Consider the following 12,610-nt stretch of genomic DNA (forward strand, 5'->3'; position numbering starts at 1 on the left):
CAAGGTGAAGACACTTGTACATAGTCTCATACCACATATATCAACACAGACAGCTAGAATAGTATAGTATAGAGTAGCATGATTCCTACCCGATCCTATATCAATGACCGTCCCCTGTCCCCTCCGTTCAGCCACCAGCCGAGAGGAACCAGGCATGCTGACCGGCTCAGAACGCACGGGCTGGATCCTACACACACAGAAATGCACAGCTACGTATGTGTTTATTTAACTGCTGTTATGCTACATGTATAGATATTATATATATATCATAGAATAATTGAGATAAAATCGTATTTTTGCAAGACCTGTTCAAAATAACAGAAGTCACATACAACTACGGCAGCATGATTGTCCACCTACCTGAGACTGTGTAGGTCCAGGTCATCAGTGTGGAAGTCCAACAGAGGCTGTTGAATGTCGCTGGGGCCCTGGGACTGCAGCACGGAGGAGGAGGAGGAGATGACCGTAGTCTGACCAGATGGGTGGATGGTCTTAAACTGGAACTGAGGACCCATCCACAGCCGACGGTGAGGCCCTGTGTGGGTGACTATCTCCACCTGGTAGGGGCCAGATAATACCATTAGCATGCTAGTAACATAAAACCACTGGAATAGTGCAGTTACATTCTTCTTATTTCACTTCGGTTAAACTAAAATACTGGTACTGTGTTTGTGTACAAACTGCTGAAAACCAGTTTACCAATTTGGGATTACTACAGCGTCACTGTCCACATCCGTTCTAGATGTAAACCTGTCAGACTAAAGCCTGTTGTCCACAGAGACAAGACGCTGTAGTCACAATGAGCTGGCGGGTGTGTGCGGTAGGGGAAGAGGAAATGAGGGAGACAGATTTCCATGGCAACAGGATTAGAGGATGAGCGTCAGAGCCACATTAGCGTCATCATTTCTGAGAAATGCTACCATGGCCGTTAAGGCTCAGGAACAGCTGTCCGCAGAGTCTTCCCCCTGAGAGATGGCATGGTGGGCCTTAACATGACAGAGTGGCAGACTCCAGAGAGGTTTGTCAGTAATGTTACACTAGATGGATGTGGGAGATGAGGAGAGGACACAACAATTGTAACTAGCTTTCTACTTCTCTTTTTACTCCCAATTTCTTATTCCCTCTCCCCCTCTGCCCTCATTCCCTCTCCCTCATTCCCTCTCCCTTCTGCCCCATTCCCTCTCGCCTTCTGCCCTCATTCCCTCTCCCTTCTGCCCTCATTCCCTCTCCCTTCTGCCCTCATTCCCTCTCCCTTCTGCCCTCATTCCCTCTCCCTTCTGCCCTCATTCCCACTCCCTTCGGCCCCATTCCCTCTCGCCCACTACCCTCTCCCCCTCTGCCCCCATTCCCTCTGCCCTCTCCCTCATTCCCTCTCCCTTCTGCCCCATTCCCTCTCCCTTCGGCCCCATTCCCTCTCGCCCTCTACCCTCTCCCTTCTGCCCCATTCCCTCTCGCCTTCTGCCCCATTCCCTCTCGCCTTCTGCCCTCATTCCCTCTCCCTTCTGCCCCATTCCCTCTCGCCTTCTGCCCTCATTCCCTCTCCCTTCTGCCCTCATTTCCTCTCCCTCATTCCCTCTCCCTTCTGCCCCATTCCCTCTCCCTCATTCCCTCTCCCTTCTGCCCCATTCCCTCTCGCCTTCTGTCCCCATTCCCTCTCGCCTTCTGCCCTCATTCCCTCTCCCTTCTGCCCTCATTCCCTCTCCCTCATTCCCTCTCCCTTCTGCCCCATTCCCTCTCCCTTCTGCCCTCATTCCCTCTCCCTTCTGCCCCATTCCCTCTCGCCTTCTGCCCTCATTCCCTCTCCCTTCTGCCCTCATTTCCTCTCCCTCATTCCCTCTCCCTTCTGCCCCATTCCCTCTCGCCTTCTGCCCCATTCTCTCTCCCTTCTGCCCCATTCCCTCTCCCTTCTGCCCTCATTCCCTCTCCCTTCTGCCCCATTCCCTCTCCCTTCTGCCCCATTCCCTCTCGCCTTCTGCCCTCATCCCCTCTCGCCTTCTGCCCTCATTCCCTCTCCCTTCTGCCCCATTCCCTCTCGCCTTCTGCCCTCATTCCCTCTCCCTTCTGCCCCATTCCCTCTCCCTTCTGCCCTCATTCCCTCTGCCCCATTCCCTCTCCCTTCTGCCCTCATTCCCTCTCCCTTCTGCCCCATTCACTCTGGACCTCTCCTCTCCCCCATTTCCTCCCCCCTCCGCCCTCTCCCCCATTCCCTCCCCCCCTCCGCCCTCTCCCTCATTCCCTCTCCTCTCCCCCATTCCCTCCCCCCTCTCCCTCATTCCCTCTCCTCCATCTGCCCTATCCAACTTTCTTCCTCACTAAGAGCTTCTCTCAATCCTTCAGTTTTCTCTTTATTTAACACAGACTCTCCTTCTTCCACACTCCGTCCCCCTCTCTCTCATGTCTACTTGGCAGTGAAAGAGCCAAGACAGGGGTGACAGCTTAGGGTCTCGTAATACGTCCGTGGTGTGTGTGTGTGACACGTGGCCTGGCACAGCTGTGTAAATTAGGCCACCGAGAGGGGGAGGGAGGAGGATTTCAGTGTGTGTGTGTGTACTCGCCAGTTAACACCATCAGTGTCGCCCAGCCCCAGAGATAAACAGATGCCATGGTTCTCATCAGTGTCGGGGCGCAGGGCCAGATGTTGCCCTCTCCTCTCCCCTCCTGTCTATCTGTCTGTCATGCCCAGCTCTCCTCGCCTCTGCCCTCCTGTCTATCTGTCTGTCATGCCCAGCTCTCCATGTCTCTGTCCTCCTGTCTATCATGCCCAGCTCTCCATGTCTCTGCCCTCCTGTCTATCTGTCTATCATGCCCAGCTCTCCTCGTCTCTGCCTTCCTGTCCATCTGTCTGTCATGCCCAGCTCTCCTCGTCTCTGCCCTCCTGTCCATCTGTCTGTCATGCCCAGCTCTCCATGTCTCTGCCCTCCTGTCTATCTGTCTGTCATGCCCAGCTCTCCATGTCTCTGCCCTCCTGTCTATCTGTCTGTCATGCCCAGCTCTCCTCGTCTCTGCCCTTCTGTCTATCTGTCTGTCATGCCCAGCTCTCCTCGTCTCTGCCCTCCTGTCTATCTGTCTGTCATGCCCAGCTCTCCTCCCCTCTGCCCTCCTGTCTATCTGTCTGTCATGCCCAGCTCTCCTCCCCTCTGCCCTCCTGTCTATCTGTCTGTCATGCCCAGCTCTCCTCCCCTCTGCCCTCCTGTCTATCTGTCTGTCATGCCCAGCTCTCCTCCCCTCTAACCTCCTGTCTATCTGTCTGTCATGCCCAGCTCTCCTCCCCTCTGCCCTCCTGTCTATCTGTCTGTCATGCCCAGCTCTCCTCGTCTCTGCCCTCCTGTCTATTTGTCTGTCATGCCCAGCTCTCCTCCCCTCTGCCCTCCTGTCTATCTGTCTGTCATGCCCAGCTCTCCTCGTCTCTGCCCTCCTGTCTATCTGTCTGTCATGCCCAGGTCTCCTCGTCTCTGCCCTCCTGTCTATCTGTCTGTCATGCCCAGCTCTCCTCCCCTCAGCCCTCCTGTCTATCTGTCTGTCATGCCCAGCTCTCCATGTCTCTGCCCTCCTGTCTATCTGTCTGTCATGCCCAGCTCTCCATGTCTCTGCCCTCCTGTCTATCTGTCTGTCATGCCCAGCTCTCCTCATCTCTGCCCTCCTGTCTATCTGTCTGTCATGCCCAGCTCTCCATGTCTCTGCCCTCCTGTCTATCTATCTGTCATGCCCAGCTCTCCTCGTCTCTGCCCTCCTGTCTATCTGTCTGTCATGCCCAGCTCTCCTCGTCTCTGCCCTCCTGTCCATCTGTCTGTCATGCCCAGCTCTCCATGTCTCTGCCCTCCTGTCTATCTCTGTCATGCCCAGCTCTCCTCCCCTCTGCCCTCCTGTCTATCTGTCTGTCATGCCCAGCTCTCCATGTCTCTGTCCTCCTGTCTATCTGTCGGTCATGCCCAGCTCTCCATGTCTCTGTCCTCCTGTCTATCTGTCTGTCATGCCCAGCTCTCCTTGTCTCTGTCCTCCTGTCTATCTGTCACACCCTGTCCTGACATTCTGTGCCTGACAATATAAGTTATCACAGAGTTGTGTAGAGCTCACAGAACCACCAATGGACAGCTCTCCATGTCTCTGCCCTCCTGTCTATCTGTCTGTCATGCCCAGCTCTCCTCGTCTCTGCCCTCCTGTCTATCTGTCTGTCATGCCCAGCTCTCCTCGTCTCTGCCCTCCTGTCTATCTGTCTGTCATGCCCAGCTCTCCTCCCCTCTGCCCTCCTGTCTATCTGTCTGTCATGCCCAGCTCTCCTCCCCTCTGCCCTCCTGTCTATCTGTCTGTCATGCCCAGCTCTCCTCCCCTCTGCCCTCCTGTCTATCTGTCTGTCATGCCCAGCTCTCCTCCCCTCTAACCTCCTGTCTATCTGTCTGTCATGCCCAGCTCTCCTCCCCTCTGCCCTCCTGTCTATCTGTCTGTCATGCCCAGCTCTCCTCGTCTCTGCCCTCCTGTCTATTTGTCTGTCATGCCCAGCTCTCCTCCCCTCTGCCCTCCTGTCTATCTGTCTGTCATGCCCAGCTCTCCTCGTCTCTGCCCTCCTGTCTATCTGTCTGTCATGCCCAGGTCTCCTCGTCTCTGCCCTCCTGTCTATCTGTCTGTCATGCCCAGCTCTCCTCCCCTCAGCCCTCCTGTCTATCTGTCTGTCATGCCCAGCTCTCCATGTCTCTGCCCTCCTGTCTATCTGTCTGTCATGCCCAGCTCTCCATGTCTCTGCCCTCCTGTCTATCTGTCTGTCATGCCCAGCTCTCCTCATCTCTGCCCTCCTGTCTATCTGTCTGTCATGCCCAGCTCTCCATGTCTCTGCCCTCCTGTCTATCTATCTGTCATGCCCAGCTCTCCTCGTCTCTGCCCTCCTGTCCATCTGTCTGTCATGCCCAGCTCTCCATGTCTCTGCCCTCCTGTCTATCTCTGTCATGCCCAGCTCTCCTCCCCTCTGCCCTCCTGTCTATCTGTCTGTCATGCCCAGCTCTCCTCGTCTCTGCCCTCCTGTCCATCTGTCTGTCATGCCCAGCTCTCCATGTCTCTGCCCTCCTGTCTATCTCTGTCATGCCCAGCTCTCCTCCCCTCTGCCCTCCTGTCTATCTGTCTGTCATGCCCAGCTCTCCATGTCTCTGTCCTCCTGTCTATCTGTCGGTCATGCCCAGCTCTCCATGTCTCTGTCCTCCTGTCTATCTGTCTGTCATGCCCAGCTCTCCTTGTCTCTGTCCTCCTGTCTATCTGTCACACCCTGTCCTGACATTCTGTGCCTGACAATATAAGTTATCACAGAGTTGTGTAGAGCTCACAGAACCACCAATGGACTGTTGATATAACTGCTCAGGGACGTCTGATATGAAGTCACTGTATAGCACAGGAGGTGGAAGAGGGAGAGAATCATAGTCCAGTCTCCAGAGGCCTGGTCGCTACTGCAATAACCCAATAGAATGTGTCATGACCGTCAGAGCCTGACCTGATGACTTGATGGAGGGGTATTGAAACCAGGAGGATAAGGGGGAATCTGTGGGGTTGATTCAGGCATTGTTGTCATCTGATGGACCTGAGAGCCACTTAAACTATTACGCACAAACTATGTCCCAAATGGCCCCCTACTCCCTAAATAGTGTACTACTTCTGACCAGACTTCTATGGGCCCTGGTCAAAAGTAGTGCACTATAAAGGGAATAGGGGGCCATTTGGGACACAAGTAATGTCTCCTAAGTCGCGCTACATACAGCGCCCAGACGGACGACACACACCAAGGGTCACAATGTGGAGTTGCATTAGAAACCTGCAGACTCATCTGATTCTGAACACTGCTGATAATCTAATGAAGGGATCTGATTTAATGACATCCACAAGACAGCGCTGCTCTAACTCAATCTATCCATTATCATCATACTATACATGTTTCACCATTTATCCTCCAGACTATTGTACAGAACAGAAAGAAACTGACAGCATGACCTTACAGGGTTTGTGTCTAGAATGGATCAAGACCATTCTCGTCTTCCAGTGCCATTTCAGATTTGAATTTGAAAGGCGACGAGGTAAGTGTGTTGGGATAAACCGGAGGACAAGTGAGATGCCATGCTGAGGAGCCTCATCCAATGATTTACAGAGGAGCTATTAAGTGTCAGAATTAGTGTCATTGAAAATACACCGTGCTGTTTCCTGAGGATAGCACTGCGACAACCGACAAAGTATTGTGGTAACGTTGTTGAGTGCAATAAGTCAGAACCTTGGCATAACAACTTTGTCTGACAGACAACACCGTGTCCCCCATAACGCCGTGTCCCCCATAACGCCGTGTCCCCCATAACGCCGTGTCCCCCATAACACCGTGTCCCCCATAACGTGTCCCCCATAACGCCGTGTCCCCCATAACGCCGTGTCCCCCATAACGCCGTGTCCCCCATAACGCCGTGTCCCCCATAACGCCGTGTCCCCCATAACGCCGTGTCCCCCATAACGCCGTGTCCCCCATAACGCCGTGTCCCCCATCACTGCTTGGCAGTTTGAAGCTGTACCTTACCAAAACAGCACAACTCCCTCTAGTGGCCTGGCTGCCAACCTCAATTTACAAAGACTTCACCTGGCTAATAATAGCACAGAGCAAGCGTAAATCCAGCCAAGCGTCAGTAGTTTTGGTGCAGGAGCTGGTAGATAGACGGTAGTTGGTTTGGCTCCCAGCAAAACTATCAGTAGCTACTAACCACAAGGAAACCACAGGCTAAGTGGGATACATTTACCCCAATCCATTATATATGGCAAGAAATGATTGATGGCGGAAATGTGATGGTTACCTGCAGAGATCAGGCTTCAGACATGAGGGAGTGAAGGGTTAACCAAGCTGAAGAGAGTGCGGTCATATCATCATACAACTTATCTACCTGTAATGCTACATATCCCAACCATATATCCCTCCAAACCACATCTCACGGCAGTACTCAGTGCCAAAAAGGCCACTATTTGGTATTAGATTAAAATTTAATCTTATTTCAATAGTGGCATCATGCACTGCTGGACAAAGACAAGGAGTCCAACAGTCAAGAGCCACTTAGTCCCAAATCCACCTATTAGCTCCTGGGTCATTTCAACAATTGAGTGCCGTTTGAGTAGTGTAACTTGGTAAAAAGAAAACACATTTTATTTCAACAAAATTGTAACATTCTATCATGAAGACCAACTTAATAAAGAAACACTCCAAGAGGTTGAATAAAAAGAATGGTGTGCCTATTAAGTGCCAAATAAAGTAACAGGGTTGAATATCTGATCATAAATCAGCCGTAAATCCCTTCGTGACAGGGGGAATGGAAGCATCTCTAGCCTTCTATATGTGGGTAACAGGTTGAACATGTACCACCCACTCAGATTTACACCAGAAAACTGCCCAAAATAGTAAAACAAACTCACCTGCTTTTACACTATGATTTGACTATTATTAGCTGTTCAATGTGTCTTTAGAAAAACATATTCAAAAAGGAATATTTGCACCATATTAACAATGAAAGTTCAGGTCAGTTCATATATCGTTTTATACCTTCAAATGAATCACTAATCACAGAAAATAAATAGTTTGCTGGGCAATAGGCTCTTGAAGGGGTGACTGTCCCTCTCTAGCCACCATAGGACGTGAAGTGCAGATGATGCAAATGCTTTGATATTGCTATAGATTGGAAGGATCCCTCAATCCATTCCTGGTGGACTAATAAACCTGCTCTACCAGTAACTGAGCCTCAACCCCTTAGATTACCTGTTAGTGCTGGTGTGTTTCATGACGTTGAGTCAATTATCACTCAAAAAGGTGCCAGCTGGGCAGTGCCCGTCTCACCTGTGAGAGCCACTCCTCGTCCTCCTGTCCGCTGTGGTCCGACGTCAGGCTGTCGTAAGACTCGTGGCGCGTGATAGGGCCAGGGCTTCCAGGGGGCACCACTGTGGACACAGAGAGAGGGAGATAGTGTTTGTTAGAGCGGGCGGGCGGGCGAGAGAGCGAGACAGACAGACAGACAGCGTGAGTTTTTCCTGTTGTCTAGTGTCTCTGACACTCAGTTAAGTTGAGAGAGAGGGGAGGAAAGAGAGCAAAAGGGCATTTGGGCATATGTGTGCCTGAGTGTGTGAAGGAGCATGTGTAAGTGTGAGTGAGAGAGAACATGTGTATGTGTACGTGCTTGTGTGTGTGTGAGTGAGCGTGCGCGTGTGTGTGAGGCCCGTCAGCGGCACAGAGAGAGAGGCACCCAGACAGATGGCGTAGTTGGAGGCTTGAATAAGCAGGCGTGGAGAATGAAGCTTAAAGTGTAGAATCAGTCTTTTCTCCTGGCACTTCAGGGCCTAGCGCCCCCCATCCCGTGTCAGTCTGTGGTGAATTTGTTTAATGTGGGAATGACTAATAAAGTTGTCAAGTTCTCATCTGGAGCGCACAAGGCGCTGCTGTCTCTTTTGCCCCCTCTCGCCTTTTCTCTCCCTCGCTCTCTCGCCTTTTCTCTCCCTCGCTCTCTCGCCTTTTCTCTCCCTCGCTCTCTCGCCTTTTCTCTCCCTCGCTCTCTCGCCTTTTCTCTCCCTCGCTCTCTCGCCTTTTCTCTCCCTCGCTCTCCCGCCTTTTCTCTCCCTCGCTCTCTCGCCTTTTCTCTCCCTTGCTCTCCTGCTTTTCTCTCCCTCGCTCTCTCGCCTTTCTCTCCCTCGCTCTCTCGCCTTTTCTCTCCCTCGCTCTCTCGCCTTTTCTCTCCCTCGCTCTCCTGCTTTTCTCTCCCTCGCTCTCTCGCCTTTTCTCTCCCTCGCTCTCCTGCTTTTCTCTCCCTTGCTCTCTCGCCTTTCTCTCCCTCGCTCTCTTGCCTTTTCTCTCCCTCGCTCTCCTGCTTTTCTCTCCCTCGCTCTCCTGCTTTTCTCTCCCTCGCTCTCTCGCCTTTCTCTCCCTCGCTCTCTTGCCTTTTCTCTCCCTCACTCTCCTGCTTTTCTCTCCCTCGCTCTCCTGCTTTTTTTCTGTCTCTCTCGTGGGTAGAGCAGGTGTTGGGAGGCTTCTTAAGGAGGTGTGCTTGTCGGCTTGACACCACACACAGCAGTGCTGTAACAAATACCTCGACTGACCCTCTTCCACTGTAGAAAGGCTGCCCTCGTTTCCCTAAAAGCTTGCACCACACTGCTCTCTCCTGCTCTGGAGAGACGGGTGTGGTTAAGGTGTGTGTGGTTCCTAGCCAGATCCTTTGATACCTTAGGTTGCTCTCTAATGGCAGAAGAACAAAGCCTGCTTGTGTTACTTATTAAACAAAATCATTACTACCCTTCCTTCCTGTATCCCTCTCTCGCTCCCACCCACTCTACTCTTGCTCTATATGACCCCTTGGGGGCAATAGCTGTTCCCTAATTAATTATTGATGCTTTGGAGCAGTTTCTGGCTGGCTGGATCGGGTTACGGCGACAGGGGCGGAGGGGTTCCATTGGCCTGAGAGAGCCGGACAGGCTCCTGAGTGGGGAGGCAGTGGTCATCCCCAAGGGTCAAGCACAGTCAGACCTGGCTCTGTGTGTTGTGTGTGTGTGTATTAGGGAATGCAGGGATATAGAAACAGACTGAGCCAACCAAACATTTAAAGACATATCTACCAGAGTGAGTGGCTGGATTGATATATAGATAGATCGACAGAGAGCTATTGGTTCTGATGTTTTTACTGTCATTAGGGACTCTTAACCCTTTATATGGATAGGGATAAATTGAAATGCAAAAGCATGGTAGCAATTGAAAGGTAAGAGTTTGGTAATTATGGGAACATTTATTATACCAAAAGTTGAGGACAACAGTTCACCTGACACAAGAATCCAAACATTACACTGTTGACTTTACGTGCATTTTACATGTACTTTTCGCCAAATGTGTTGATAACAAAATACTCTGCATTCCTTGAGTAACATAAGAATATTCCTGGTAAATGTTGGGTAGGTGCAACATAAGACGAACAAATCACAGGGGTTTGAGAGAGACGACTAACTGGTGTCTCCAAGTTTCCAACCACCTCTCCAAATAGTGCATAGTTCCTTAATAATTTCATTGCACTTTTATGACTCAAAGAAGTGTCTGCAACTATAGGTGCTTTTTTTAAGCTCTCCTAGCTGTGCCGTTGAGTTACTAGAACAAAACCCTGCATCCCCACCATTACTGTGTCACCATTACTGTTGTTCCTTATGCAATCCCAAAACAACACTTTATAAATAGCAATCTGGGTCAGGTGGGCATCATCTGAAAGCTTGTTCTATTGCCAACATGACTGGCTAAGATATACAATATTGGTGAGCATTGAAAGGAGTCATGAGTGCATTCAGACGTGTGTTCAGCTGCAAATTCTCTTAAACAAACACAGGATCATTCTGTTCAGGACAACTCAGGGTGTGACGACATGTCATCTTTCAACTCTACATTAAACACAGTGATCATAAACTTTGACACTGTATATGACATTAGTTTAATGATATGCAAATGAGTGCCCAAATCTCCATATAATCATCGGGGGGGGGGGGGGTTAAGAGCTCTACTCTACCTTCAATAGGGAAGTGCCATAATATGCACAAAAAATGTTCGTTCCAGTGACAACACAATGTGAAAACAGTGTACTAATTAATCATCACAAGGCGGCATATTTGTTTTAGTGATGGTTGATAGCAAAGATTACCATCTGAAATGACTATTATAACCATTCCTATCAAGTAGAAAATGTCTAATTGGTGGTGTTTACCAGGCAAATCTGATTGGTGTTATTCTTTGAAAAATCCCCTGTTCTGGTAAAACACACTAAAAAACAAGTGATTTTAAAACCTTTTCTAAGCGATCTTAAAGAGCCTGTGTCTCTGTGGCTCTGAGAGGATGTGGTCTAGTTCTGCTGACCAGAGGAGAGACTCAGTGAGTGGTCTGGTCAAGGCCAGTAGCAGTAGGTAGTGCAGGCGTGCGTCCAATATAGCACCCTAGTACCTATATAGGGGCGGCAGGGTAGCCTAGTGGTTAGAGAGTTGGACTAGTAACCGGAAGGTTGAACCCCCGAGCTGACAAGGTGTCGTTCTGCCCCTGAACAGGCAGTTAACTCACTGTTCCTAGGCCGTCATTGAAAATAAGAATGTGTTCTTAACTGACTTGCCTAGTTAAATAAAGGTAAAAATAAAACATAAAAATAGTTCACTGGTCAAAAGTAGTGCACTATATCCGGAATAGTGTGCAATTTCAGACAGAGTGAGTTGTCTGACGGATGCAGGTAGCAGTAACAGCAGGTATAGTGAGCAGACCCAGAACAAAGCAGGGCCAGGTATTGATCCGGGAAGACTGCTGACCTCAGGGCAAGGGCTGATCTCTGGGGAGAGATACGACTAATGATCTGATCTGTTCAGTGGTGGTCAGCCTCATTGTCTAGTTGCCTGGCCTGTCCCTTCCGTTCTACCTCTAACTTCTCTCTCTGTCACTCTCGCGCTCATTTAGGAAGCTCCTTTTGACAATTAGGCAGGCCCGTTGGGATAATGTACCGATCTGAAAAGGCTTGCTTGTCCATGGCTGATCCTTTCCCACTTTCTCTTTACCAAACCGCCCAGCGGTGAAGGTCAGCTCCTGACGGCCTCGGAAGTCTCTCACTCAGCCAATTAGCGGTGATTGACGACGCCATGGTGGAAGGCCCAGGAGCCAGCCAGCCGCCAGTTACTACATTATGAAAGGAAGCTAGGGGCTAGACTTTATATTCGTATTGTTATCTTTTAATATTTATTGTTGTTGCATTGTCAAGAAGGAACTTGCAAGTAAGCATTTCGTTGGACAGTGTATACCATGTGTATACTGTATATAGCGAACGATTATGATTTTTCAACGCCGATACCGATTATTGGAGGACCAAAAAAGCCGATACCGATTAATCGGCCAATTTTTTGATTTTTAATAATGACAATTACAACAATACTGAATGAACACTTATTTTAACTTAATATAATACATAAATAAAATCAATTTAGCCTCAAGCAAATACTGAAACATGTTTAATTTGGTTTAAATAATGCAAAAACAAAGTGTTGGAGAAGAAAGTAAAAGTGCAATATGTGCTATGTAAGAAAGCTAACGTTTCAGTTCCTTGCTCAGAACGTGAGAACATATGAAAGCTGGTGGTTCCTTTTAACATGAGTCTTCAATATTCCCAGGTAAGAAGTTTTAGGTTGTAGTTATTATAGTACTTATATGACTATTTCCCTCTATACCATTTGTATTTCATATACCTTTGACTATTGGATGTTCTTATAGGAACTTTAGTATTGCCAGTGTAACAGTATAGCTTCCGTCCCTCTCCTCGCTCCTCCCTGGACTCGAACCAGCAACACAACGACAACAGCCATCGAAGCAGCGTTACCCATGCAGAGCAAGGGGAACAACTACTAGAAGGCTCAGAGCGAGTGACGTTTGAAACGCGATTAGCGTGCGCTAACTAGCTAGACATTTCACTTCGGTTACACCAGCCTCATCTCGGGAGTTGATAGGCTTGAAGTCATAAACAGCGCAATGCTTGACGCACAACGAAGAGCTGCTGGCAAAAACACACGAGTGCTATTTGAATGAATGTTTACGCGCCTGCTTCTGCCTACCACCGCTCAGTCAGAT

At 49.7% G+C, this 12,610-nt stretch overlaps 1 protein-coding gene across 7 annotated transcripts in view; it reads right to left on the bottom strand.

Moving 5' to 3' along the window:
• Nucleotides 1-12,610, bottom strand: part of LOC110507115 (breast carcinoma-amplified sequence 3) — a 353,145-nt gene that overhangs the window by 178,624 nt on the left and 161,911 nt on the right. For all 7 annotated transcript variants that reach the window (XM_036965503.1, XM_036965506.1, XM_036965504.1 and 4 more), the window contains 3 exons: nucleotides 7,835-7,935; nucleotides 361-557; nucleotides 90-187 (listed from right to left, as the gene is read on the bottom strand). In XM_036965503.1, coding sequence (XP_036821398.1) covers nucleotides 90-187; nucleotides 361-557; nucleotides 7,835-7,935 — 396 coding nt within the window. The remainder of the gene's footprint in view (nucleotides 1-89; nucleotides 188-360; nucleotides 558-7,834; nucleotides 7,936-12,610) is intronic.

Source organism: Oncorhynchus mykiss, chromosome 27 (assembly GCF_013265735.2).
Source record: "Oncorhynchus mykiss isolate Arlee chromosome 27, USDA_OmykA_1.1, whole genome shotgun sequence".
NCBI classification, from domain to species: domain Eukaryota; kingdom Metazoa; phylum Chordata; class Actinopteri; order Salmoniformes; family Salmonidae; genus Oncorhynchus; species Oncorhynchus mykiss.